This window comes from Gymnodraco acuticeps, unplaced genomic scaffold (genome assembly GCF_902827175.1).
Source record: "Gymnodraco acuticeps unplaced genomic scaffold, fGymAcu1.1, whole genome shotgun sequence".
Classification (NCBI taxonomy): domain Eukaryota; kingdom Metazoa; phylum Chordata; class Actinopteri; order Perciformes; family Bathydraconidae; genus Gymnodraco; species Gymnodraco acuticeps.
Genome location: NW_022992351.1, coordinates 6,889,265 through 6,917,144, shown reverse-complemented (window position 1 = coordinate 6,917,144; position 27,880 = coordinate 6,889,265). Strand labels below are relative to the sequence as shown.

At 44.5% G+C, this 27,880-nt stretch overlaps 1 protein-coding gene across 1 annotated transcript in view; it reads right to left on the bottom strand.

Annotated features, from left to right (window-relative positions):
* Positions 1-16,354, bottom strand: part of espn (espin) — a 60,568-nt gene extending 44,214 nt beyond the window's left edge. Inside the window, 1 exon segment of the mRNA XM_034208851.1 lies at positions 15,586-16,354. Coding sequence (XP_034064742.1) covers positions 15,586-15,885 — 300 coding nt within the window. The 5' untranslated portion in view covers positions 15,886-16,354.
* Between the last annotated feature and the right edge of the window lie 11,526 nt (positions 16,355-27,880).

Here is a 27,880-nt window from a genome sequence, read left to right as displayed (position 1 = left end):
AAGCCGCTGACGTCACTTCTTCTTCTTCTGCTTTGGGTTTACTGGCAGGCCGCAAACCACTTCACGGCGTATACTGCCGCCCAAAATCCCCGGCCGGAAGTCCCCGGAGTTGGGGACTGGCTTCAGTAGAAGCTGCTGGGACTCCCAGCAGCTTCTACTGAAGCCTTCAGAGTAAATCGCCAGAACGCCGACACCTCCTCATCTCCACCGCTCCCATGTTTTATTTTGTGTTGCCATAAGTTAGTCTCTCTGCGTTTCTGCGCTGGGCTAATGCTAATGCTAATAATGCTAATGCGAGGATAATAAAATGGCGACTTCACAAAACTTTTTGGGAGTTTTATGGGTCGTGGTTTGCAATCCGCCCAGCCAATCAGACATAGGAACCTTTTTCTCCCACGAAAGTCCCTGCTCTCTAGCAGGGACGGAAAAGGGGGTGAAAAGGTTCTCATGAACTAATTTTAGTTCCGGCTCTTTTTGGTGTGAACGCAACATTTCGGAACTATATCGGAACTAAAGTGGGAAAAGTACTGCGGTGTGAACGCGCCTCTTGTGATGACCGTTACCTGCGCTTCTGGCATCGATCAAACAGGCGCATCACGGCGCTCTGGCGCCCTCTAGGGCACTCGCATAGTATAGCGTCAGTGACTTGGTAAAAATGTCATTGCGTGTGTGCGTGCTCCTCCTCGCCCACAGTATTTTACTCAAAATGCGCAAAATTAATGTTGAAATAGCAGTAATACCAGTGCCACGTTCATTAATAAAATTACATAAGGAATGGAAAGGGGGAATGGCATTTTTAAAAGGGGGATGATTTTGACAAATGCATCCGGTTTCGCTATGAGTGGTCGCATTTTCGAGAGCTCCCGCTTTGGAGGTTATTCCTCACGATTTTTTACATATTTCATCCTCCTGACAATATGGAGTATGGACTCCTACCTCAACTCATCAATGAGGCAACATCACTTAGAGAAGGAGAGTAATGAAAGCGGGGATAAAATGAACCACAATGACTTTTACCTTCTCAACGGCTGGGAAAGGAAACACCTCGCTTTTGGAATTGCAAGCATTCATGCATTATTAACTGCAAACCCGACGCGAAAGTACTTACCCCCGTCAGGCAAACTAGACCGAAGAAGTATGATCGTCTTGGTCTTATTGTTAGCGGGAGACATCCATCTGAATCCGGGCCCGGTGCAGACAAGAAGCCAGTCCTGCAGGCTCGAGGAGCTAGCATCACAACTAGCATCACAACTAGCATCTCTTCCGCTGCAGCAACAACTACGCGACGACAACAGAGACCGTGGAGACAGCGGAGACCGAGGAATAAACGGAGACTTCGACATTCCCCCGGGGACGCCTCGGCAGACAGACACGCATGAGGCAGTGATGAGAGGAAGAGAACCGATATCCGAGGGAACAAATATCCGCCATGTTGTTAGCCACCCTGCTAGCATATCAACGGCTAAAGCTACAACGGAGCCTCCCTCCCCCCACCACCCCACCGCTCCAAACACCACGGCAGGCCGCAAGCCGGTTGCTGTAACGGACAAAGACAAATATCTGCAAGCTGACGACATTGTGCATTTAAGCAACAAAAATGGACTACATATTTTTCATCTGAACACTAACAGCCTGAGACACACACTGGCTGAACTCAGGCAGCTATTCATGAACGGTAAGGCAAGCATATTATGCTTTTCTGAGACCAAATTGGACAATTCCATTACAGATTCAGAGATTGAAATTGAAGATTATCTTGTAGTGAGAAGGGACAGGAACGTGAATGGAGGTGGTGTCTGCATGTACATAAATAAAGACACCAATTTCAAAAACCGTACTGACCTGCATCATGAAAATATTGAATCTGTGTGGGTTGAAATTATTTTTGACAATGCTACATCTGTAATAGTCGGGACAATCTATAGACCACCGGAACAGAGTGACTTTTATGATACATTAGATGGATGTTTGGCTGATGTGGGGGATGTAGAGACAATTATTGTTGGAGACTGGAACACGGATATGCAACGTAAAGACACGTCCGTCTTCAAGTCCTTCAGTAGGATTTGTGATCTGCACGGCTTCAGCCAGCTAATCACCCAACCCACCCGGGTATGTGAAACAACACAAACTACCATTGATCTCATTCTGACCTCTGACAGGTCGAGGATCTCCAGTAAAGGGGTTATAGCATGCGGTTTAAGTGATCATTATATGATATTCTGTACCCGCAAAAAGCTAAAACAAAGGGCCGGCTGTCACAAAACAGTCATATCTAGAGACCTCAAAAACTACTCTAGTGAGGCCTTTAACCTAGAACTGGAGAGCCTGGACTGGTCAGATGAGCTCAGTGGTACACAAGTTGAAGAAACATGGCTTGGTTTAAAAAACAAATTCTCTGCAATACTCAATGATTTGGCCCCCCTAAGAACAACCAGGATAAAAAATCGCGCTGAGCCGTGGATGCACTCCGGCATACTGACCGCCATGAAAACCAGAGACAAAAAATGCTCAGAGTTTCATAAAAGTCAGTCAATGCTTTCCAAAAGCACGAGCAGTGAACTCCAGGCCCACGTGACTGAACTAAAAATTGAAAGAAACAGACTAAGAAATGACGTAAGCTCCATGATCAAAACTGCCAAAAAGAGTTTCATCAATGTCAAAACTGAGGAAAACACAAATAAACCCTGTGAACTTTCGAAATTACTCAATAACCAGCTTGGCTGCAGTAAAAAACTTAAAACGAGATTTTCGAACTTAAACATAAAGACAGATAACAGGCTCATCACAGACAAACTGGATGTGGCCAAGTACTTCACATTTTTTTAGACAAACATAGCCACAACTCTTGTAAATAAATTACCCTCCCACTCAGGGCTTTTTGGAGTAGATCACATCATGACCTACTACAAAAACCTAGGGGTACGCAAAGATGATTTCAGTCTAGCAAGGGTAACAACAGCAGAGGTACTCATTAAACTGAGCGCCCTCCAACCTAACAAGGCCACTGGCCACGACAATATCCCCTCCAAATTCCTCAGAGACACAGCAACCGCCATCTCACCGGTCATAGCTCACATAATTAACCTCTCCATAAAACAGGGAAAAGTACCCAAAGACTTCAAAATTGCAAGAGTAACCCCCCTGCACAAAAAGGGCAGCAAATTGGACCCAGGCAACTACCACCCTGTTTCTATACTTACCTCCATCTCGAAAGTCATGGAAAAAATAGTATATGAACAGGTCGAAAAGTACCTCGCGGAAAATAAACTAATCTATGAATTTCAATCTGGCTTTAGAACATCCCACTCCACTGACACATGCCTTCTTTATTTGAGCGACCACATCAAACAAGAGGTGGACGAGGGCAAGTACTGCGGCATGGTGACCTACAAAAGGCTTTCGACACTGTCAATCACCCCATTCTGATTGACAAGCTAAAAGCAATTGGTTTTGATAAACTATCGGTGAGCTGGATGCAATCCTACCTGGAGGGGAGAGAACAGATGGTGGAGGTAAACGGTACTCTGTCCCCCCCCCTCCCAGTGAGCTGTGGTGTTCCACAAGGAAGCATATTTGGTCCGTTACTGTTCCTAATTTATGCAAACGACATGTCATCAGCATGTGACTGCAACTTGTTCCTGTTCGCGGACGACTCAGCCCTGCTGGTCTCTGAACAGGAGCAGATTGCAGGTTGAAAAAACCCTCAGCTCCGAGCTCGGCAGAATCTGCACCTGGCTCGCCGATAATAAATTATCATTACACCTGGGTAAAACAGAGTCCATTCTCTTCGGTTCGAAACATAATCTCAGCAAATCCGACGACTTCTCAGTTGCAGTGGGTGACATTATTGTCACAAGTAAGAAGGAAATTACATACCTAGGATCTATTCTTGAGGCAAACCTCTCCTGTGACAAAATGGCATCCAATGTAATAAAAAAAGTCAATCAAAGAACTAGATTCCTATACCGGATCTCCTCTCTGGTAAACAAAAACACCCTGAAAACTCTGGCAGGAGCACTCATTCAAGGGTACTATGACTATGCTTGCACGGCGCTAAAAATAAAACTTCAAACATCGCAAAATAAACTGGTCAGACTACTGCTTGACCTTTCATCTAGAACCCACCTCACCACTTTGACAACCTAGGATGGCTTAGAGTAGACGACAGAGTACAGCTACTTGCAATGGGCCTGGTCTACAAGATCCACTACACCTCTATGGTACCCATGTACATGTCAAAATTCTTCCCAAAGGTCAAGGAATACCATGATCATAACACCAGAGGGAGCTCCACAAATCATGTGAAACCCAGATTTGGCACAAAAAAGGGGGAATACACGTTTCGCAATTATGCCACATCAAGGTGGAACGCTCTTCCCACAACTGTAAAGGAAAGTAAAACTATACTTACCTTCAAAACCTCTCTTAAAGAGCACCTTCGGGGGAGAGCATTGCAAAACTGGCCCCGGTAATGGTACAAATCTCAACCTGTCATACAATGGACAGCTTCCCCCCCCCATCTATGTATATACTCGCATTTTAGACTCTGTTACTAACTGTATATCTGTAGACTTGGTATGTCTTAAATGTCCGGTTAGGATGTATTAGAACGAAATCTAAAATGAAAATTGTAAATAAGCAATCTGTATGTAAAAAACCACCTGTATGTAAATTGTAAATAAGCCATCTGTATGTCAAATATGTCTTATATGTCTTAAATGACATGATGAATTGGAAATGGGGGACCCTGATGTAAACAAGACGAAAGTCTTTCTCTGGTCTGCATCCCCTTAACAATTGTATGTTTTGAACTGTACTGTACTGTACCCAATATACAAGCTGTTAATAAACTTTTCAATCAATCAATCAATCAACCGTTTTTATTTCAGGGGGGATGCCATCCCCCCTCATCCCCCCTCAACTCGAGTACTGGGTACAACACACTTACGTAGGCTAAGTACTAGCATCCCTCCTCACAAGCTTTCACTCTCTGCAAGTGCCGGTGCCGCACTGCGTTTGGAGGCAGGACCAAACCATTACATGTAAATAGAAGGGGGTGTACAGAGGCTTTGGGTAATTAACTTTTGGAAGAAAATAAGTTAAATGAATCGTAAGTGTAGTGAGTAATTTATCAATGTAACGTTCTATTAATATTAATTATTGAGGATTAATGAAAGGTTACTTACATTTTTTTTCTTAATGTTCTAAACATGTTGGGGCCCCTGTCAGTCACGGGCCCTTAGAATCGTCCTAACTTTTCACCCCCTTATGGCGCCCCTGGATCAGGGCCATGTGGAATGCATCAAATGAGCATGTTGCAATGAGATCAAATCAGGATCAGTGTGAAGTAACACAAAGCAAAAGACACAATAAAGAAAAGCGAAAGCTAGCATTGATAATCCATCAAGCAGATGGCTTTGCTAGTGGTAATTGATATGTTTTACTAAGTGTCAGCCAAGTCTGCTCATATACTAGACTTCTGGTACTAGGATGGGTTAAATGCAGAGGCCACATTTCACTGTGTGCTGTGTGCTCTGCATGTGTGGCCATTAAAGAGGGTTTCATCCCTCCGATGCTTATTCTAGTCTTAACCCCTAGATTCCACCGGGTCCGTCTGCGGCGTGTTACGGCTGCAGCGCGGTTTTGGTCCAGCCTCCTCCGGCGTCATACCCTACCGGGCGCGTTTCAGAAGCATTTCAGAAGCGGAGCGTCTTGCCTGCCGGCTCGCAGTTTTTGTTGATTTGGGCATATTTCCTGGACAGGCTACTTTGTACAGACAAAGTTAATAATAATTGTAATATCCCAGTTATAAACGACATGAATCAAAGATGTGTTGCTGTATTTTAGTGGTAAAAAAATGCATTCATCATCATAATTATTCTATATATATAATTTACACAGTGCCTGTAAACCGGAGGAGAACGCTGGCATTTCTCCTCCTACTTGAAAGACTACGGAGGGATAGGGTCTGCAAAATGTGTTTGTGTGTGTGTGTATATATATATATATATATATATATGTTGTGGTGCCGGGAGACGGAGGCGGGGTATCAAAGGTATAAGCTAGACTTTTATTTAGCATCTGAGAACACATGTAAACAACTTCATGCCCGGGAAGCGAAGACCGGCGGAAATAGGAAGTCCGGTTCACTAAAATGTCCGTGCGTATCAATACTCCAACCCATAGATCCGTGGGTGAATAATGTCAATCACCACACAAGCCCCCCAGTATTCACCCATAGTCACAATCCTCGTGCCTGGGAGGAAGTACCACCCGACCCCGGCGCGTACGGACCACAGGGGCCGAGGAGGGCGGGGCTGCAGGCGAGGGCAGGGGCGCCAACAAGGGCGAGGGCATCCCCGCGGGGGGCGGGCCATGGGAGGGCGGCCCTGACGTGGGGGCAGAGCCAACTCCAACGGCCTGGAAACGTCCACGTGAGCAGGCTTAATCCAATCAACGGACACAGTCTCAGGCCTGCCACCAACATCCACCACCAGGCTCTTGTCCCCGTGACGTATGACCCTGAACGGACCGTCGTAAAGGGGCCGCGGTGGGCGTCGTGGCGAATAAAAATGAAATCCGCCGACCGTAATCCGGGGGACACCCGGAAAGCTGGGTTGCTGTGCTGCGACGTGGGGACGGGCGTAAATGTCCCGGCGGTTTCCAGCAGGGAGGAGTGCTGCCCGGCCGCAGACCAAGGCACAGTGGCGGTGGGAATGAATTCCCCGGGGACCCGTAGCGTCTGGCCATAGATGAGCTCCACCGACGAGGACTGCAGGTCTTCTTTGGGGGCACACCTGAGGCCGAGCATAACCCACGGGAGCTTATCCACCCAGTTGCCGTCTGTCAAGCCGGCACGCAGTGACCCCTTCATGGACCGGTGAAACCGCTCACACAATCCGTTAGCCTGGGGGTGATATGCGGTGGTGCGGTGCAGCTTGACCCCCAAACCCACAGCAACAGCGTTCCACAGCTCCGAGGTGAACTGAGAACCGCGGTCAGAGGAGAGGTCAGACGGGGTCCCGAAGCGCGCCTCCCACGTGCCGATGAAAGCACGGGCGACGTCGGAAGCTGACGTTGAGGCGAGGGGAACGGCCTCGGGCCAGCGGGTGAACAACAGGTAGGTGAAACCGTGAGAGGGGGGGAGCGGACCTACGAGGTCGACATTGACATGATCAAACCTCCTCTCAGGAACCACAAAAAGTTCAAAAGGGGCCCTAGTATGGCGGTGGACTTTGGCCCGTTTACAGGCCACGCATGAGTCGACCCAGGACCTCACGTCCTTCTTAAGCCCCTGCCACACAAACTTTTGCGACAACAACTTCACGGACGGCTTCCTACCGGGGTGGGAAAGATTGTGAACCGCCTCAAAAACGGGTCGGCGTCAGTCCGCAGGGACCAGCGGTCGAGGCTGGCCCGTGGAGACGTCACACCACACCGACCGTGACTTCCTCCAGGTGTAATCCCGTGACCAAGGCTTTGAGGGTCTGGACCCCGTGATCAGAGGCCCGGTCAGCGCCCATGCGGAGGTAATCGAGGCCCAGCTGCACAACTCCGATGACCGCTCTGGAGAGGCAGTCCGCGACCACGTTAGCCTTGCCAGCGATGTGTCGTATGTCCGTGGTGTACTCGGAGATGTACGAAAGCTGGCGTTGCTGTCGGGCGGACCACGGCTCGGCCACCTTGGACATGCAGAAGGTCAGTGGCTTGTGATCCACGAACGCCGCAAACTCTCGGCCTTCCAGCAGGAAACGGCAGTGGCGAACCGCCAAATAGAGACCAAGGAGTTCTCTGTCGAAAGCGCTGTACTTGCGCTCCCTGGGAGTCAACTGGCGGCTGAAAAAGGCGAGCGGTTGCCAGGCGCCGTCGACCCATTGTTCATCCCCCGCGCCCACCGTGTAGTCAGACGCGTCGGTGGTGATAGCGATGGGGGCCCTGTGTGACGGGTGAGCCAACATGGCGGATTCGCTCAGGGCGGCTTTGGTGGCGTTGAAAGCGACCTCCCTTTCAGCAGTCCAGTCTATGGCCTGGCCTTGTCCTTGAGGGCCTCGTACAGCGGGCGCATGGTGTGGGCCGCCCGGCGGATGAACCGGTGATAAAACGTCACCATCCCGAGGAACTCTCGGAGCGCCCGAGCTGTAGGCGGTCGTGGAAAGGCAGACACGGCCTCCACTTTCGACGGGAGGGGGGCGGCCCCATCCTTGCTGATGAGGTGCCCGAGGAAATGGATGGAGGACAACCCGAACTGACACTTCGCCGGGTTGATAATCAGGCCATGTTGGTTGAGCCTCGCGAAAAAGACCCGGAGATGTGCCTGGTGCTATTCGGAGGAGGAGCTGGCGACCAGGATGTCGTCTAAATAGGCGAAGATGAATGGCATGTCTCTGAGCGCTGAATCCATCAGCCGCTGAAAGGACTGAGCTGCGTTCTTAAGTCCAAACGGCATACGCAGGAACTCGAAAAGCCCAAACGGCGTAATTAGCGCAGTTTTGGGGACGTCCGAGGGGTGTACCGGAACCTGGTGGTAGCCCCACACCAGATCCCCCTTGGAGAAGACCAGCTTGCCTGCCAGGTGTGCAGAGAAGTCCTGGATGTGAGGGACCGGGTAGCGGTCTGGCGTAGTGGTGTCGTTAAGGCGGCGGTAGTCACCACACGGTCGCCAGCCACCGGCTGATTTAGGGACCATGTGAAGCGGCGAAGCCCAAGGGCTGTCTGAGCGGCGGATGATGCCCAGACGCTCCATGTTGACGTACTCCGACTTGGCGACTGCCAGCATGTCAGGGTTGAGCCGCCGGGCCCTAGCGTAGACAGGGGGGCCTTCAGTGTCAATGTGGTGCTCTACCCCGTGTTTGGTAGTGGCAGCGGAAAAGGTGGGCTGCGTCAAGTCGGGAAACTCACTGAGAAGGTGCTGAAACTTGTCGCCTGTGAGAGTGAGCTGGAGAGTCTGCTGAATGACGCATCGCCGCGGGTAGGGATGGGTACCGAGCCCCGGTATTAAACGGGCCCCGGGGCTGAATTATTAAAGACCGTGGTACCGTTAAGCTCCGACGTTATCGGTCTTTTTATCGGTACTGGAGACATTTAAAAAATATGTCATGTGTATTATTGCTACACAAACATTATATTGCAGTTTTAGTGTCGCCAACTCCGTTTCTAACATGCAAAAAGACCGCAAAATGCGTCATTTTTAGTATTTTCGATCTCTCTCCCCCGCCTGCTTGCGAGGGGGCGGGGCAGTATACACACACGCAGCTGCTACATGCAGCAGCACACACACGGAGGAGATGGCGGAGAGAACGTGCTCCGAGGTGTGGTTAAACTTTACCCGTCTCGATGTGGACAATGCTCGTTGCCAAAAGTGCATTAAGAGTTTAGCATGTAAGGGCGGTAACACGATGTGTCTAAACATTTAGTAAAAGTGCACCACATTCAGACGGAGAAATGCACCGGGTTCGACCGTCTTTCTAGTAGCTCCATAAGATCAGTTTGCGTGCCAGCATGTGGAACTGGAGAGAACGCAAACCCCCTTGGCGTTATACGATATTGTGGTCGTGTTGTCTGTCCTCACGAGGACATGATGTCCTCTGAGAAAAGGCAGAAAGCGTTTTAGGGTGAGGAACACCGCTAAAAGCTTACAGTCTGGGCTGGAGACAACATGCTCTTTTCTGTGTTTATTACAAAACCCAGGTCGAGCAGGTGTTTTACGACGACATTCGTCGGCGTAAGAGCCTCTTGCTCCGACTGTGCGAGAATGAGCCAATCGTCCAGATAAGTTGCCAGGCGAATACCCAGTTGTCTTAACGGGGCTATCGCGGCTTCCGTACACCGCACAAACACTCGTGGGCTGAGAGACAGACCGAAGGGAAGTACTCTGTACTCGTAACAGACACCCTGAAAGGCGAACCTCAGATATTTCCTGTGTGGGTAATATACTGGGATGTGGAAATACGCATCTTTCAGGTCGACTGATGTGAACCAGTCGTTTTGGCGCACGAGACGCAACAGAGATGTGTGAGTGAGCATTCTGAATTTGTATCTTTTGAGATATTTGTTCAGAGCTCTCAAATCTAGTATAGGCCAAATTCCGTTCCCTCCCCGTTTGGGAACGAGGAAATATTTGGAATAAAAGCCGCTCTGACTCTGTTCGGCGGGTATTATCGATATAGCCTTCTTTTCTAGTAGCGAGAAAATCTCTTGCTCTAGAATATGGGCTGACTCTCCCCGGGTCTGTGAATACAGAATGCCCGAGAAGTGAGGGGGGGTGACAGGGAATTGGAGCCTGTAGCCCCGTGTTACTGTCTTAACAGTTACACAGGGCAACACAAGCAGAATCTGTGAGCATCCTCCACTTTTCGCTTCTCAAAGCGAGCGGAGATGTCACAGCTCTGTCGTCTGCCCTCAGTGTCTCTATTTGTTGTGTTATGGGGCCCTCTAGTGACTGAACACGGTGGTACCCCAGGTTGACAACCCCGGCCGACACTGTGCATGCGCGTGGCGGTGGTGCCTTCACAATCCGCCTTTTGAGAGAGGCCGTAGCCGCTCTCAAAAGAGGGGCAGACGACAGACTGTTTATTGTTTTTATTGTTTTTCTTTTCATTTTTATTGACTGCGCCCTTGGCTTCAAGCCTGGAAACGACAGTGGAAAATGATTTATTTTGAAACAACAATGATGACATGTGTTTGTGTGACTTAAACAGGCAGCGGAACTTGCTGTCTTTGATGTTAAGTCCATTTCCCTGATGGTGCAAACTTGAGGATGACGTTCTGGCATCACTCGAGGCGGCGGGAAGATGGGGGCATGGTGGCACCCCGAAAACACATGAGCATCCAACACTGGAACGTGCTCTGGAGCTGGGGAACAGGGAACTTCCAGCTCCTTCATCGAGGAGAGAGGAGGCTGTCAGGCCGCCCGCTTCTTCTTCCTCGCCTGGTGGCTGAAAACCTGGGTCGGCTGTGCCTGAGCGGCAGCTGCCGGAACCGGAGATTTTCTTGGCCAGCTCCCTCTTGCCTCGTGCCTGGGCTGGGGACCCGGGACGGGCTGCGGTCTCTGCTGCTTCGGTATTTTGAACCGGGCAGGACGTGAGACAGCTTGGGTGAAGGCCTGCCGCGGGACCATTGGAGGTGGCGGCTGGACCCTTCGGGGGAGACAGAGCTGGAGAGCCTCGTCTCCCTTCCTTTTTGACTCGCACCTCAGCTGCATTGAAGCTAGAGCGGAGCCAAATATGCCCTCGGGAACAATAGGCATGTCCAGAACATCCTCTTTTTCCCGGTCTGGAAGGTTGGTCAGGTTGAGCCACCTGGCTCTCTCCTGTACCACCATCATTCCCAGCGCTTTGCCCGTGGCTTGGACTGCACAGCTGCACATGGAGGCAAATGTCCGTGATCGCTGCGATCTCGTCCCACACGGCAGGCTCAGGTCTGCTCGACATGTCTTCGCAAAGCTCCGCCTGCCTGCAGCAGCGAGGAGACGTTGAGAGCCCTGGCGGACAAAGCTGCGGCTTTATAGGCCCGTTCGGTCATCGCTGACTGGAACCGGTCTGCCTTTGCCGGTAGCATTGGGGTTCCTGCTTGGTGTCGAAGCCAGCCTCGGTTGGAGGTGGGCTGCCACCAGCGGTTCCATTGGCGGCATGCGGAGCAGGCCGAGCCTCTCCATACCGTCGAGATCGATATCTGGAGGTCTCCTTGGCCACTTCAGGCCATGGGATGTCCAGCCTGGACGCAGCGCGTTGACACACGGCCTGCAAGTCCATGCTTAGGACGGGCGAAGCTGGTGTGCTCTCGCCCGGGGGAGCGGACATCGCTCCCGGCTTTGCAGCCTGAGCCGATGAAACGAAGATGTCATCCCCATCCGAGTCAGACAGGAGGAACTCAGAGGTATCCTCTTCGTCCTCCATGTAGTCCAACTCCAGGACATCCTCCGCGGGTGGAACCACGGTGAGGTCCAATTGGGAGCCCCAGCTTGACACAGCGCGGGGCTCCGCTCTCGCGGCTCTTGCCGCCACCGGGTCCCAGCCTGAAACGGCGTGGCGCTCCGGTTCAGCGGCTGTCGCTGTTGTTGAGCCCCAGTCTGACACAGCGCGGGGCTCAATCTCTGCGGCGGACGCCACCATGTTTTGATTGCCGGACGGCGAATCAGCGGACATGAGGGGGTCCTGTCCCGACAAGCTAGCTTGGCGTGCTAACCGTCGGCGGAGGCTCTTCATGGTGAAGCGGGTACAATGCCCGCACGAGCCGGGATTATCGATAGGCTCCCGGGCGTGTTCCAGCCCGAGGCAGGACGGGCAGACCTGGTGTGAGTCTATGCCTGAAATCTTAAACCCGCAGCAGCATAGCCGAGCCTCCGAGTCCCTGACTCCTCTGGTGTGAGGGAGAGAAGGGTCCATCTTCGATCGCCGGGGTGTCGGCGTGGAGTGGACACGCTAGTAACAGGTACGTTACTGAGAAAAAATCCAACCTTGCCGTTAGTCCAAAGGAAAAAAGGCGACGGTGTAGATTTTATTCTTTAAAGAATATTAACTGGTGTGTTAATACCTTCTTTTTTTTTTATCTCTGTCTCCTCTGGTGTGAGAGACAAAAGAGAACGTCCTCTTTACCGTGGTGTCGGTGTGGAGGGAAGAACAAACTAGCAACAGGTATGTTACTAGCTTGAAGAAAAAAATCAAACCTTACCGTTATTTCGACAGAAAGAACGGCGAGGCAGATTACAATATTAACTGGTGTGTTAATATTGCTCAGTCTTCTTGCAAAGCAAAAAAGTAACCGGCAAGCGCCCGTCGACCGAATATTAGCTTTGGGTTCAGTCTGTGGACCGTTAAGCTAGCCCGGTTACTGATAAATCGAGATGTGCTCTGAAGCGAGAAGAGGTGTTTGAATGACGCTGCGTCGTAGCGCAAGCTACTTAAAGGGTGGGTGGATTCCCTGACGTTGACGTCAAGATCACCAGCCAATCAGGATTGGCGTAATGAGATTGATGCTTCTGTTTGCATACACGTTGAGGCGCATCCCATAGTGAGACATCGAACGGAGTGTTATGAATGAGAACAACAACAAACTTTTGCCGAGCCAATTGGAGAGTTTCATCAGCAGCACGGGGTAAAAACCACCAATGAGCGCTCAGCTCGAGATACCAGCGAGTCGTTTCCCATCAAGCATTTTGCTTCCGCAGCCCGTGGAGAGGAACTGCGCCGCCTCGCCGCGCCTCGCTCTCAAGGCTGCGGGCGTCTTTGTCCCGCGAGATTTCAACGTCTCATGTAGGCGAGCCTCCAGAGCAAGTCGGACAAAATGATTAACCATCATGCAACGCACTAGCAGGACGTTGATCGCAATTGCGCAGGTATCACTTGTCTCAAACAAGCCTACTACCTTTACGGCTGCGTCGCATCGAAAAATAGACTTCAATCCTATTTCGAGCGGAGCCCAGCGGCGAGATGCTTCTGGGACGCTTTTGAGCCGTAACGCGGCGCGTCTGGTGGAATAGCACCCATTGACTAGAGTGGCCGCGATTCTAGCGGACGCCGCGGCGCAGCCATAACGCGTCGCAGACGGACCCGGTGGAATCTAGGGTTTGGCGCAGACGGACCCGGTGGAAAGGTCCGTCTGCGTCGCGTTACGTTTAGAAACAAAGAAGACTAAAGGTTAGATTGAGTGGTCGATTGACTCATTTGCAGCACTTTGTCATTAGCACTGCGGCCTAATAAGACAGTGTTGAGGATGAGAAGATTTTCCCTCTCACCCTAAGCATTCTGGGATACTTTGGAAGAAGTACTCAGATATTTTACTTGAGTAATACCACAGTGTAGAAAATATTACATTTAAAAAATGTGCAAAGGAATATGCCTACAAATCTAAAAGAGTGCTCATGCACTACGGACCATTTAAGAATAACATTAATGCAGGGCTATTCAATTGGCGGCCCGCGGGCCAAATCCGGCCCCGGCGTGATATTTACTGGCCTTTGAGTATAATGTTAAAAAGTAATAGATCTACTTTTTTTTTGGGCAAGAGTGCCTTTATTCCAGAGAGGGTGTTACATTGAGAGATAGAGGGGAAGATTGCCTGAAAACTTCGGCAGGCTCGGGTTTCGAACCCACCTAGCTACTGACAACTCCTGTCATTTATTGCATCTTTGCGTGAATGATTAGATCATTTCACCTAAATTAAATCAAATGAAATTATGTTGATGGTTAAATTAGCTTCACATGTAGGCCTACGGAGTTCTGAACTTGCCATTTAGATCTATAAAAGGCCTTGGGGCTATGTTGTTTGATTTAATTAATATATGCACTCCATATGCTGTTGTAGTATTTACTGTATCTGAAGCTCTTAATATGATTGCTCATATTTCAAGTCATCTTTTTCCCGGCATCAGCCGGCCCCCATTCCAAACTAATTGAATAGCCCTGCATTAATGTGTGCAACACTTAACATTTGCTGCTGCGGGGGAGCTTATTATCTTTGACTTAAAAAACTGTGGACTTCACCAAGGGATCAATAAAGTATAACTTATAATAATGCTAGATATTTTTTTGTTTATTATTCTGTTATTAATCTTTATTTGAATATTCAAAGTAATTTAAATTATCAAATACATGTATCAGGCTCAATGCTAAAGTAAGTTGAAGTTATTTATTTTTTCTCAACTAACTAACTAATCACCACAATATAACATTATTATAGACCATTATGAGTGAATTCATGGTGGCATGATACGGTATAAGAGAATTCAAATATGTTATTTTCATGGAAGTTCAGTATTTTTAATCATACTCTTCCTCAAAGCAAGAAACCAGAGAAGCAAGTCTTAAACTTGTGATGTCCTTATTATAGGCAGATTATCCATCCGTTATTATCTACCCATAGACAATGAAAGAATGGGGACTGATTTTGGGGACCCACACAGTTCATGTTTTCTTTTTTTATACCCAAGTGAGGTTTATTCTTTGTAGTGTTGTCAGTTCTGAAACAGAACATACACTTGATTCATTCCCCATCCCCACGGTGCTGAACATCCTTCTCAAATAGTTGTTCGACAGTTTCAGATATAATATTGATATCAGAAATTGGAGTTTTGGTTGTTTATACATTTGGGAGAGAGTGTATGTTAACAATATTTGTTGACTCACCTAGACCTAGGAATAACCTGAATTTAGAAAATGGGTGCAGTTGCCTTTTAAACCATATTTATTCGCCTTTTGTTCAACTGAAGGGAAACAAAACACCCTGTTAAGTCTGTACAATGTAATATGGCATGTAGTCATTCAATTTAATCCCCAATTAATTAAGACTAATGTATCTCTGAGTTCCCACATGTAAAACAGCAAATTCTCCCCCTACCTTGGGGGGCATTTTATTATAATAGGTTGGTGAATGTTTAGGTTAATTGTGTTACAGAAGCTATTTTCATTTGAAACAGTTCTTCAGAGAACATTCAACATGATGTTGCTGTTTTACGCATGAAACTAGACCACCCAAGATTAACAGGCTGCACAGTTCTGAGAAATGACAGCAGGTCAGAGGAAAGAGAGAATTAGGCTTCAGTCTGCTCCATTTCCAACGTGTTCAATTAAAGCTCCGGTCACTCACCTCTGGCCCACATCCCCCCTGGGTCAGCAGCCACTGTAAGCAGGCCAGGTTCCCGGTGGCTGCTGCGTCATGTGCCGGGCTCGCCCCATTGTTAGCCAGGCAGTTCCCCGGCAGCCCAGCCTCCTCCACTAGGAAGCGCAGGCAGGTTAGTTTCCCGGCCCGGGCTGCGTGGTGGACGGGTGAAGCCCCCAGCCCGTCCTTGATGTCGCTGGTGAGGGCTTTCTGGGCCAGCTGCCCCTTCAGGGTCGGCACGTCCCCCTGCCTCGCGGCCAGGAGCGTCCGCTCCCCCTCCACCACCATGCTGTACACAGCGCGACTCCTTCCTGTGGTTGCCTGCTTTGAGCCCGATCACTTCACCGTGCTAATGGGGTCAGCATCGTATTTACACAGCCTCATATCATCTCAGTCACCCGGTTAGTGTAGTGGGTAAACTCAGTGATAGCTCCACATCCTCCCAGAGCCAAATTGTCAAAAGCAAGTCCCGTTCATGAACATGTTCCAATGTGATTGGAACATTTTTACATATTGAGTTAAAACTTAATCCATTACTCTTTATCTGAGCGATAAACTAACCTGCTTTCTATATTTTGCCCGTCGATGTGTCTCAGTTATCCGCTTCTTTTCGCTCTTAAACCCGCAGGATGCTGAACACCTGTTGCGCAAGTCAAACTCCAGAAAACAATTTTTTGTTTAATTGACCCTGTTTGTTAACGTGTAGGTATCATGTGCCTACGAATAGTCCACGGTGTTTTTCTACCTATAGCAGATGGCGACAGGGGACTCAGCGCCTGTTAAATAATCCATCAGGGGGAGGATCGCTGAGCCTGTTACAGGTTGTAGCCTTCTGGAAATCGGCTCAGAAGTTAAAGGGACAGTACGAAATTGCCTCTTAAAACTCTTTAGTATAGTCCGACAGAGAAAGTTGTACAACTGTGTTGATAAGTGTCAGTCAAATATAGACATATGGCTAAACACTAACTCAACAATGGACTTTTTGAACTCACGCCCAGTCTTGTTTGCATGCTTCCTCCCCGGCATTCATTTTACATAATGGCAGTGAAATCAGCATCAGTAGACACGCACAGTTTGTACACAGAGGTCCATCTGGTGGCCTTTGGTGGAAAGTATTCTGAAAAATGGTTGCACTTTTGTTTAGGATATTTTAGGTCTATTCCCAAGTGAGCTTTTTTTCATTGTGTTGTCAGTTCGGAAACAGAACCCCGGATTATTCCCCATGGGGCTGTCATCTAACATCCTTCTCAAATGGTTTTCCTTAGAACAGTTTCAGATATAATAATGATATCACACATTTGAGTTTTGGTTGTTTATTGATTTGGGAGAGAGTTCATGTTAGCAATACTTTTGGACTTTAGTTGACTTTTAAACCATATTTATTGGCCTTATGTTGAACTGAAGGGGAACAAAGCACCCTTTTAAATCTGTACAATTTAATATGGCATGTTATATCACTTATATGTCTGCTTAGTTGGCCTATATAAAACGATATTTTTATATATTTTTAGCAAATGAGTCAATATAAAAAAGAGTGTTTATTCTTTCTTTTAAGTGGAAGTTTATTGTGTAAATGTATTAAAGGTCCCATGACATGCTTTTCCGGTTATTACCCGTCCCCATGTGTGTTATGAAGCTTTTTATGCATGTAAACGGTCTGCAAAGTCACAAACCCTCAAAGTACACCCTGTAGCGAGTACAACTCTAACACAGAAAAGACCTGCCTATGCTGCCCCAGAACGCCTCGTTGGAGATTTTTATTTTTCCATTTTTTTCTTCCTGGTCAGTGACGTAACGACGACTAAATGGACCAATCCGTGGAGCTACACACACACACACACACACACACACACACACACACACACACACACACACACACACACACACACACACACACACACACACACACTCAGCCTTATCTTTTCTCAGGCTGTGAGCGTGTGGTCAAAGATAGCCACTAATTGTTCTTGAATTGTAATATTAATAGTTATTAGTTACTCTGCACCTACAACACACATGATCTTAAATATGATGGTTTATTAAAGATACAATAAATTAGCTCCACACCACCAACTCGATTTTTTTTTGCTCCAATGTCAATGAATCCATAACAATAATCCAATATTTAACACTAAAAGGGATCCCTTTTTATAATGATTGTAATAGTTATAATCTTTTTTATAATGTTACGTTTTGATAATTAACGTTTTTCTGACAACAGTTAAACTCATTCAAAGCGTACAAGTATAATCCGTTAACATGTTTCAACCCATTTACGCATACTGCCCCTTGCATGTAAACTGGTCAAATAAAACAAAATATGATCTTAGTTTGACTGAACTTGTTCTATGGATATTTGGATTCAGTATTTGGATTAACCATGAATTTGACGAACTGTAATACTTTTGGTCACCAAACGGTGGCATGGAAGCTTCATGTTGACTAACGTATAGATGCACCTGAGATGTTCAGGTGTCAAGTGGACATTTTGTATTGGCTTCTCTAAATAACTGTAGTTACCTCACAAACGATAACTGAATAACGACTAATAATATATAACAAAACTTAAGTAACGTTCCGTTTCATCACATATTTGTGTTAGTAAGTAATTATAAGTGCTCTGGAGGCTTCATTTGAAACACAATGTAATAGTTTATTAAATGCAAGACAGTATAGTTTTAGAGGTCTTGTTTATGTGTTAATATCTGTTGGAAGGCTTTTCTATTTGGGATGATTTTCTAACATAAGAAAACTCCGAGACCTACTCCATGTTTCACACTTTCTGCGCCTTCACTGTCAGATTAGGTTGAGTGATTTTGCGCTTAGTCGGCTCCTGCCTGATGTGGGTGGGTTTGCTGCTGAGTGGGAGGGGGTTCATGGGCTCGTGCTTGGCGCGTGCCTCTCCGGTCCATCTGTTGCACCCGTCCAACTGTCATAGATACCACGCGCCGATTTGGGGGATGAGGGGTGGGGGGAAATTCCCACGGGTCTGACTAATGGTACAATTCCCCAAAGAATAAGGACAATAATAACTCCTTAACACGATTCGGGGGGGCTTTATATCAATGCCAGCATAGCCTCAGATATCTTTCTTTTTACAGGAGTTATTTAGTATCCTATAAATAACATAAGTATAAAGACCGATATGATAAGGCCAATTTGAACGATAACAAAACGTTCTGTTTTTTGGATTAAGCTATGTATTGGTGTTATAGCACGCTATCATATTTATTTTTCAATATGTAAACCCAGACAGGATTTCCTGTAATATAACATATGGTTGCAATAACAACTTTTTCGTTTTGCTTGTTTAATAAATCCTTCCAGTTTAAAACGTATATTATGGCACGAATTGATAGGCCTACACAGAATGTGAAATTAAAGAAAAACATTTAAATGGGTATTAACTATACGGCTAGACATACTGTCTTGAAAGTATGTTTATGTAGGATATCCACTATTCTGTTAGGCTTATTTATTTGTCAGTTTGGTAATTGAGGTCCAGACATAAGAGCAGGGCAGTTTTTGGTGCAGCTGCTGATGTTAGGCACCTTTATAATAAAGGTTTTAACACAGGATGTAATCATGTGTATCTGGAGTCTTTTCCCAGGCTTCGTTAAAGACGTTCCCACAATTTCAAGCAATCAGAGGCTAAATCCCTATTGAACTGGAAAGGGGCTGCCAACGGTTTTCCTACAAAGCCTGGGAAAGCTGGGAGATTTCTTGCACGCGTCAGACATGCGACAGTTATTCAAATTGGACTCAATTATTCAGGCGTGGGCCTCATCTATTGTGTAGTCACATCTGCTGCTGCGCGGGAACATTCAAATCCGGACATTTTATTCTCAGGTTCATGCTGCTTAATAGCGCATACAAACCCACTGCCTTGTTTGCAACCTTTCATGCCCCAAAGCCATTAAAACAGCAGGTAACGTCCCAGCGAAAATACACAGCATTCACTGATTAAAGTGAATAATTGACGTGTGCTTTCCTAAGTGCAAGCTATGCCTGCCGTAGAAACGTAATACAAGTATATTTTAATGGCTAACACAGAGACATATTTTGGAAAGGACGAGTTTAAATATTTTCATGATTTAGCCTATTTTAGTTTAAATTGTCTTGCTTGGTTCGCTAATAATAATAATAGTAATAATGATAGTAGGCCTAACTCATATATTTTTATGTTCTCAATTTACTCCATATTTGAAACAAAACAAGGTTATGTCAAAATCATATGCATACATGACTATGTATAAAGCAGCTCCTCGCGCCCATCTGCAACGGCCCAGCTGGTTGGCGCGTGCCCTGCAGTAATTGCTTTTCTTCAGTAAACCTGGGCGCGTGCAGGGAGGATGCCTTCAGTGTATGTTAAACCGAAAAGTGAAGCAGGTCTTTACCTTAATATATAAAATACAATTCTTATAATAGTAATAGAAGTAATAATAATCATTCCCCATCATATATTACAAGAGGTTCAGTTTTTAAAAAAAGGAGACCAAATCATCTTTATTTACCAGCTGAAAAAAGACCAACACACACAGAGGACATTTCTTTATTAACCTTTTTCATCCATCTCCAAAGGTTGCATCTTTTAATCTTTCCATGAATATTTCTTTGTTTCTTTCTCTCTTTCGTTCTTTCTTTCTTTCTGTCTTTTTTCTTAAATGTTGTCCTTAATTCTGTCTTTTTTCTTAAATGTTGTCCTTCTGTCTTTCTTTGTCTGTCTTTCTTTCTCTCTTTCTGTTTTTCTGTCTTTCTTCTTAAATGCTGACCTTCTTTCTTTCTGTCTTTCTTGCAGTCTTGCATTGACATGTTCTAGCTGGAGCTGCAATTTATTTAATAACTGACACATTTAAAATTCATCATGTAAGCTATATGTCCTGTAAGGTTTTTGCTACAGGAGACTAAATTTAGTTTATTTAAAACCAATACATTTTATAATCTAGTTACAAATAAAACATTTTACATTTACAATTGTAATACATTTCAGAGTTACATTTGAAACACTTGGACATAAATAAGGGTCATTTTAAGTCAAGCTCTTCTTGGATGGTGGTTATAATAAATAAACACTGCAGCTAGTTTCTGAATACTGACTATTAGGTTTTGTCTATACTGTAAATGAGCTTACTTAGCATTTTTGCATACAAATATTTAAAATGTGCTGAATTGGAGGGTTTTTTCACTGAAGATGTAAAGATATAGAAGTATATAAATACCATCCAGACAAAAGTCACGTTTCTGCATATTCTAGTTGAAGAAACATTGTTTATTTCCTTGTCATCCCTTGAACAATGCAACATTCTACAAATATCCAACAGCATTATAACAAAAGCAGGAAAAAACATGCCATGTTTCTGAATGAACGGTGAATTTGGGGGGTTGTTCCCTTCTCAAGTTAGATGTCTTCTGTCCCCTTGAACTCACCATGCAGGCATGATGTGTCTCCCACAGGGACCCAGTCATCCGTGAGCTGCAGTGAGAATTTCAACAGTCAGACTTTCTCACACTCAGGTCATTAGACTGACAGAAACAGGACAAGTGATTTGACAAGACAGGCATTTTAACAATGAAGCTCACAGTGAGAGGTCCAAAAAGTTTGAGACCACTAATGACTGGAAATGTGTTTAGATTTTAATTGTTTCTTTTTGTCCTTTTCTGTTAGACAGACAATGTCAGTGCAGTTATTCAACTGTTGCTTACGCTTACTGTAACTAACTGTACATCATAAAAGCTGTACCCCAAACAAGAAATGTAAAGAATTAAGAAATAAAAGAAGACTATCTTCACCTGTTGCAATGATATAACATCTCATGTAAACATTCAGTCACGTGTTACAGTTAAACTACATAGGCTAGGTGTCATTTAGGGGTTGTTAACCCTTATTATTCAAGCTTAGACAGCGTTACATTAATACATACAAATTAATTCACGTATTAATCAATAAACATTTACCATAACATAAAAGCAAATTTAGACAAGTCAAGATAAATGGCTGAAATTCCATGTAGCCTAAATCACGTTGTCTTCAGATTCAATTAAGTCCATACTAAACATAAACGACATTCCCAAAACACAAAAGCTATAAATATAATATCACGTTTGTAAAATGTAAAAATAACATAGGCCTACCATGGTGTGACTCGTCGATTAAAGGCCATGCGTGAGGTCAGGTCTTTGCTGGTTGAAGACTGAAGTTGTATTGAGCGCCCTTTTACTGCACGAGGTCTGAGGACAAATTACAGAGACGCGTTTCCTCTGTGGGCTGAGCCTCGTGCAGGCCACGCCCTCCCATGGCTCTGATGCCCTCCTCAAACAACCCTTGCAAGACCGAGCACCATGCAACAGCAGGAAATATAGACTAAACATTTCAAGATTTTAAATTCTATTCGTTAATTCTTTATAAGCCCGTTTTATTATTTTGGAATTTTCTTGCAACAGATATTGGATCAAAAGAAAGAAATGTATTTCTTATTTGTTTCTACGAAGTACATTTTGTTTTATTCAAAATTAAATAACATATTCCATATATCTTTGCAAATGCCATAAATATCCTATAGCAACAATTTTGAATATTTCGTTTTATAATTTATAATTATCTGAATATTTGTCTTCGATAGTGGACAGTGCACACTGCTGCAATATAGAATAACTTGATATTAATGTGTTTTTGTGATTAACCCCCCACTCTTTGATTTCCCCACAGACAACTCTTAATGACCCTTGTATCTCTGTACCTTCCAACACAATTTATCGGAGCAGGAAAGCCATCTGGTGCCTTTGTTTGCCTGGCTCGTGCTGTTCTCGTGCCCGTGATATGGCCGCACAATGGATCCCCCTCAATCAGAAATCCAATATTCAAAAACCCCGCCAACAAACCTGTCCTTCCTGTCCAATTCCTCTCCTGTATACTGGAGCAGCTTCAAACCCTTACATCCGAGGATATAACGAAAAGACGAACATGTAAACAGCATATTTTCCCCCAAAGCTTTACATTGTGTCTCTTTTTACGATACACGTCTGTTCATTAATAGATTGCTAGAGAGCTGGCATTGTGTGTAGAGCATGGGGTACGTACACTAAGGTGCATGAAGCCTGTCAGAGCTGGACTGCTATTGGTTGAGAAGCCCATACGACGCTATGAGTTTACCTTTGTCAACTTTGAAGAGCAAAACAAATGTGCGCCACCAGATGTGTGCTGCAGCTTGGCTTTTAGCTTTGTTAGGCTTGGTGTGATATTCAAATCCTGTCTGAGCCATCATTATGTTATATGCAATGCACAATTACGCAAAAATGCTTCTCTGAAAACGACGCCAGACTCGATGCTTTGCACCGTCTGTAATATACGTCATTTTCATCAGCGGACAGGGACAATGGATTTATTAAATGGAAAAGCGTCTATGAAGTGATAAACACATTTATTTAGTGTTTGCATGACATTTACGAAACGTTATCAGTCTTTCTTTTATACAGTATGTTTAGAGAACCATAATTAAGATATTTCTAATGTAGCCTTTATTTTTTTCTCTATGTTTTACCGCATATTTAGTTAGCTTTTCCGGTTTTAGAACCGCTTATAATAACAAATAATAAAACGTGAAGTGCAGTCTCAGCTCTGGGTTTTTAGTGTTTCTGTTTAGCAACCAATATACTTTGGTCTAATAAAACGAGTAAACGCGAAACATTTGATAAAAGCATTGTTGAGAAGAGATGAGGCAGCTTACATCATTATAATACATTCTTAGACTCTCTAAATACCACATTTTAAATATCTAATTCCAAAAGCATAATATCCTTCATTGTATTTTAATTTGTTCATGCATCATTTGTGCTGCATAGTCGTGTTTTATTTAAAGAGTATAATTTGTCCGCATCTTTTGTTATCTCATGGAGCACGTGACATGTAGAGATGCCGTCGCAGCCTTCGTGCAGGAAAAAACAAGTTTGTCTTTTTGACACTGGTGGCAGATCATGCGTTATGAAACTAGCGTTGATTTAAGCTTGGGAAGCTTTTTGGCAAATGTAGGTCTTCCTTTGAAGTGACTGTGTCTCATGAGTGCTTTGACAAAACCACAATTTGTTCTAAACAGGGATATGCAAAAGCTTTTTGAAACAAGTTATCTATATTTTTACATTTATAAAGTCAAATAACACATTTATATTTATAAAGGGTCACTTTTGACTTCCTGTGTGCACCCACAGCTCCCACCAAATTAATCCGCTACAACTGCCCTCCCATGAATTCTACTTTTTGAAAGATTAGATGTTTGCTTGAAATATTAGAAACACAAATAACGCACATTCATATGTTCACTAATAATCTTAAAGAATAATTATCACAGATTTCAGGGCAATTATCTTCTATTAGATGCATGAGATTGTACAGGTATACTGCAAGTGGCCACAGAGTTTTATTTGAGCTTATGCCAAAATGGTTGTTAGCACTTTGTGTCTTTTGTCACTCAAGAAAATATATTTGGTGCATTAAGATTAATCTTTTAATTAGATTGTTTCCTTTAATAGAGCTAATGTGTTGGTGTCAGCGGGTTAACCAGGATGTTGGTTGGATCCTCTCAGGATGGCTCAAACGTAGAAATCCCATTTCCAGCTCAAGATACATCTCATGCACATTTCCAGGCTAGTAAGGTGTGAGGGGCTTGAAAGAAAAGACAGAAAAGTCTGTGATCCTGAGCCTCTTTTGTAGAGACCAACACAACACTGCCCTGAATGGTCGACTTCAGAGCTCAAATGTAGCACCAGTTTATGTTAAAACTCTCACTTCGGCACCATGGACAGCTATCACCTAACAAATCATAACCTGTTCTTTGTTCCTGGTCTTCCAAGGATGTTAATTGAAAAGTATAAACATACCTCAAAGTCAGAATAAACTCCTGAAGTGGGTGAAAGCTACGGGAGGAGCTTCAGATTTTTTTCTGAGCTCGACCACCCTTTATTGTGTTTTAGTATCACTAACAATTGTTTGTAGTGTTGTGCTTCACAGCATTATTTTGGAAATAAAGAATGTTAACTTATCTTCGTGACCACTATTTAGGCAGGGTGAGGCTGCAATAAAGCAGTGGTTCCCATCTTTAACTATGACAACCCTTGACTTTTGTTAGGTGACACATTTTATAGATATTTCATATAATATAATTCTCTGTCTGTTCTGCATTTATTTAGTTTTTTTTTAACACACTTACTTAATAGCTTTCTCTTTATTTGTTTTAGTCAATGTGATGCTTGGCCGTTGTTCTATTCTGCCTGATTTGACTGCTTACTGCATGATGTCGCTGTAGATGAATAAAGTTTGGGTTCGGGTGCCCTTATCCACCTGAGTGGGGGGATGGGAGGGCTTTTGATATTGGAGCTGGAACAGTCAGTTAAGATCACTTCTTTTGGGGGAAACGACATCCGGCATCTACTAAATAATTCCCTGTCCAAGCCGCTTGAATAGCATTGCAGCCATTTCATCTGCTACACTGAGAGTGGGGAGAGATTCACAGAAAGAAAACGGAAATGTTTTTAAAGTATAATGGCATTTTATAGCAAAGGATACTTTTTGGATTGCTGCTGGGAAAAAATATTTACAACCTAAAAAGTGAATTTATAATAAACTTGTGGTGCAGCAGCCTTTTAAAAAAGAGTCCATGCAGGGATCAGCCCAGTATCACATCCGCATGATATCAAGGGGTTCTCTGCACATCTTTACCTGTGTGCATCTGAATCAGGTGCTTCTCAGAACAAGACATATTCAGAGACATTCTTTTTTGGATTGTTGACACAGTTTTATTGAAACATTACACAACAAAACACTGTCCTGTCCTTTTCCCTTGTGAATCCAGTTATTCTCCACACTGTTCCGGTAACAATAGAGGCTGTAAGCTTAAGACAGTTACTAGACTTGATGATTCCGAAATTCTTAAAGTTAAAGCCTTTACGATTATTTAATGACTTTGCATTTCTTCAAATATCCCATTTTATCAACATGGTCAACATAAACTTATGTTATTAGACTGAGGAAGTCGTTTTTTATATTTGTATATTATCATCTAAAACTGGCTTTCAAATATTGATCTCGGTATAGTTTCTGCTCCTCGATGTATGTGTGAATCCGTTTAAGTATAACAACTTCAAAAAACACTAACAACACAGACTGATCAAATGTATCTCAATTAACACATTTCAATTAAATATACTTTATTGGCATGGATGTGATAACTGTATCATTTCATTTGATTAAACATGGCTCATGTATAACAAAATAAACAGACCTCAGTGCAATAAGGTTTGGATAAGCTGACTTGCATTTCATTGTTTTGTTTTTTTACAAGAAAACAGAAGCGACGATACGAACACAATTTATTTTTTAAATGAAACGGATTTTCATATCATTTATTTATAACAGCATGCAAATGCTCAAATTTTCTATTGTTCTATACCTATGGTAAATTAATAGAAACAAGTAAGTAAGTAACTTTTATTTTAATGTTAAAGCGAATTGATTCACAAACTGGGAACAACAGGAAACTCAACGAAACGCTGCTTTGTTGTCTCGATGCTGACAAACAGCAGTCAATGCCTCGGTATGATGCGGATAATGTTGGCATAGTTTTTAGCTTGGGATGCCATGCATGCCAGACATCGTTTCAGCTAGTCAGGAGAACCCAGAAGTCTGGAAGCTTCCATGCAGCCGCAGTGGAAACCATCACCTTCACCAGCCAGGGAGTCTGTGCGTTTTGGTTCACGCATCAGTAAGCACGCGCTGGCTCCATCTGTCTGATCGCTGTGGCTCGTGTCAGTCTCATGCCGTTTATACGATTACATTCTCACTTATAAGAATTGTCTTCACCATATCAAGGATTAGGATTTGAGATGTTTTTTTACAATACAACCTCAATACCTCTAACCTACAATTGTCGACATTATATATTTGTAATACTTTTTTTAATGAAAATGACTAATCAGTATTGAACATGCTGCTACTATTTCTTATATGTATCTAAAACTTGATATAGTCAGCTATTGAACTCAATGTGGTTTGAGTGAAAGAAGACAAAAAGGCAAATCATATCCATGTCTCATAAAGTTGCTGTAAAAGTCCTTTATATTCTGTACCCGCTTCAACAAAAGATCTCTGTTCTCTCAGCTTGCACAGATGGATACCCACGCTGAAACCAGGACAAAAAGGTTTTCTAACCGAAGCCTCTCATGCACTTTTTCTGGGTTTTATCTCGAAGGGCAGTTCCCAGGCTCGACTTGATGGCAGTTATTTGGGGCCCCTTGGGGAAGGACGCGTGCAAAACAGCATAGCCTGTTTCATGTTTGAAAAAAGAGGGATGAAAACCCCCCGAACTACAGAAAGACAGCTTGCAGCCGAAGAGCAGCGTCATCTTAACCAAAATGATAGGACAATTTAAAACTATCTCTGTCTCAAATAAACTGACATTAAATTGAAATTTCAGTGCTTCAAGTATGTTCCCGCGCTTTTAAAGCCTAAAGCCTTTAGGTTGAAAGTGCCTCAGTAAACAATTGCGTGCGTAAATGTTGTGCGTAAAGTCAGTCTTTGCCGTATCTTAAATCTAGAGAGTTTATTTGATGCCTTTGTGAATTCATAGTTGTAAGCCTTCCTTTTAAGCATGTTGTTGCGTAGTGTGTACTTTGTTACACACTCTGTTTTATTCGTACTAATGTATTGGTATATAACTGCATGGCCAAATGTGTCTGTGTGCTACCCAACATCCCCCTCCTCGAAAAAAAGACAAAAACCGTAGCATGGTGCACATACATGATGAGGGGGTAAAAGAGGATGCTGATGGGAGCAGCAGCAGAGTGGTGCACCAGTGGGAAACAGGGAAGTGTGTGTGTGTGGTGTGGAGAGACGGAAGATAGGCAGGAGAGGGGGAGGGGTTCCCATCTGTTGCGCGGTTGTGGCGCGTGCCGAACGCGTGAATCCTACTGGCAGCTCACTGCACTGTGCCTGCTGTAATAGTCAGCAAAGTAGACAAGTATTTGAAGAGGATGAAATAACTAAAATACAATAAATTTGTATTGAGTTTAAATGTAATCCCACAATGTTTAAATAGTTTTAAGAAAGTTGTGTTCTATAACACTATGCCTATTCCTCTCCCTTTATATGCTTTGTTAAAACAGGCTCGGCATTACTCCTTTGTATTGATAAACTACACCCCTATTCCGCACACATACGCACCTCTCTGCGTCTGTTTTTACGTCACTAAGTCTCCTCCCCCAGTGCTCCAGGTAGACACTATTGTTGATATTGGAA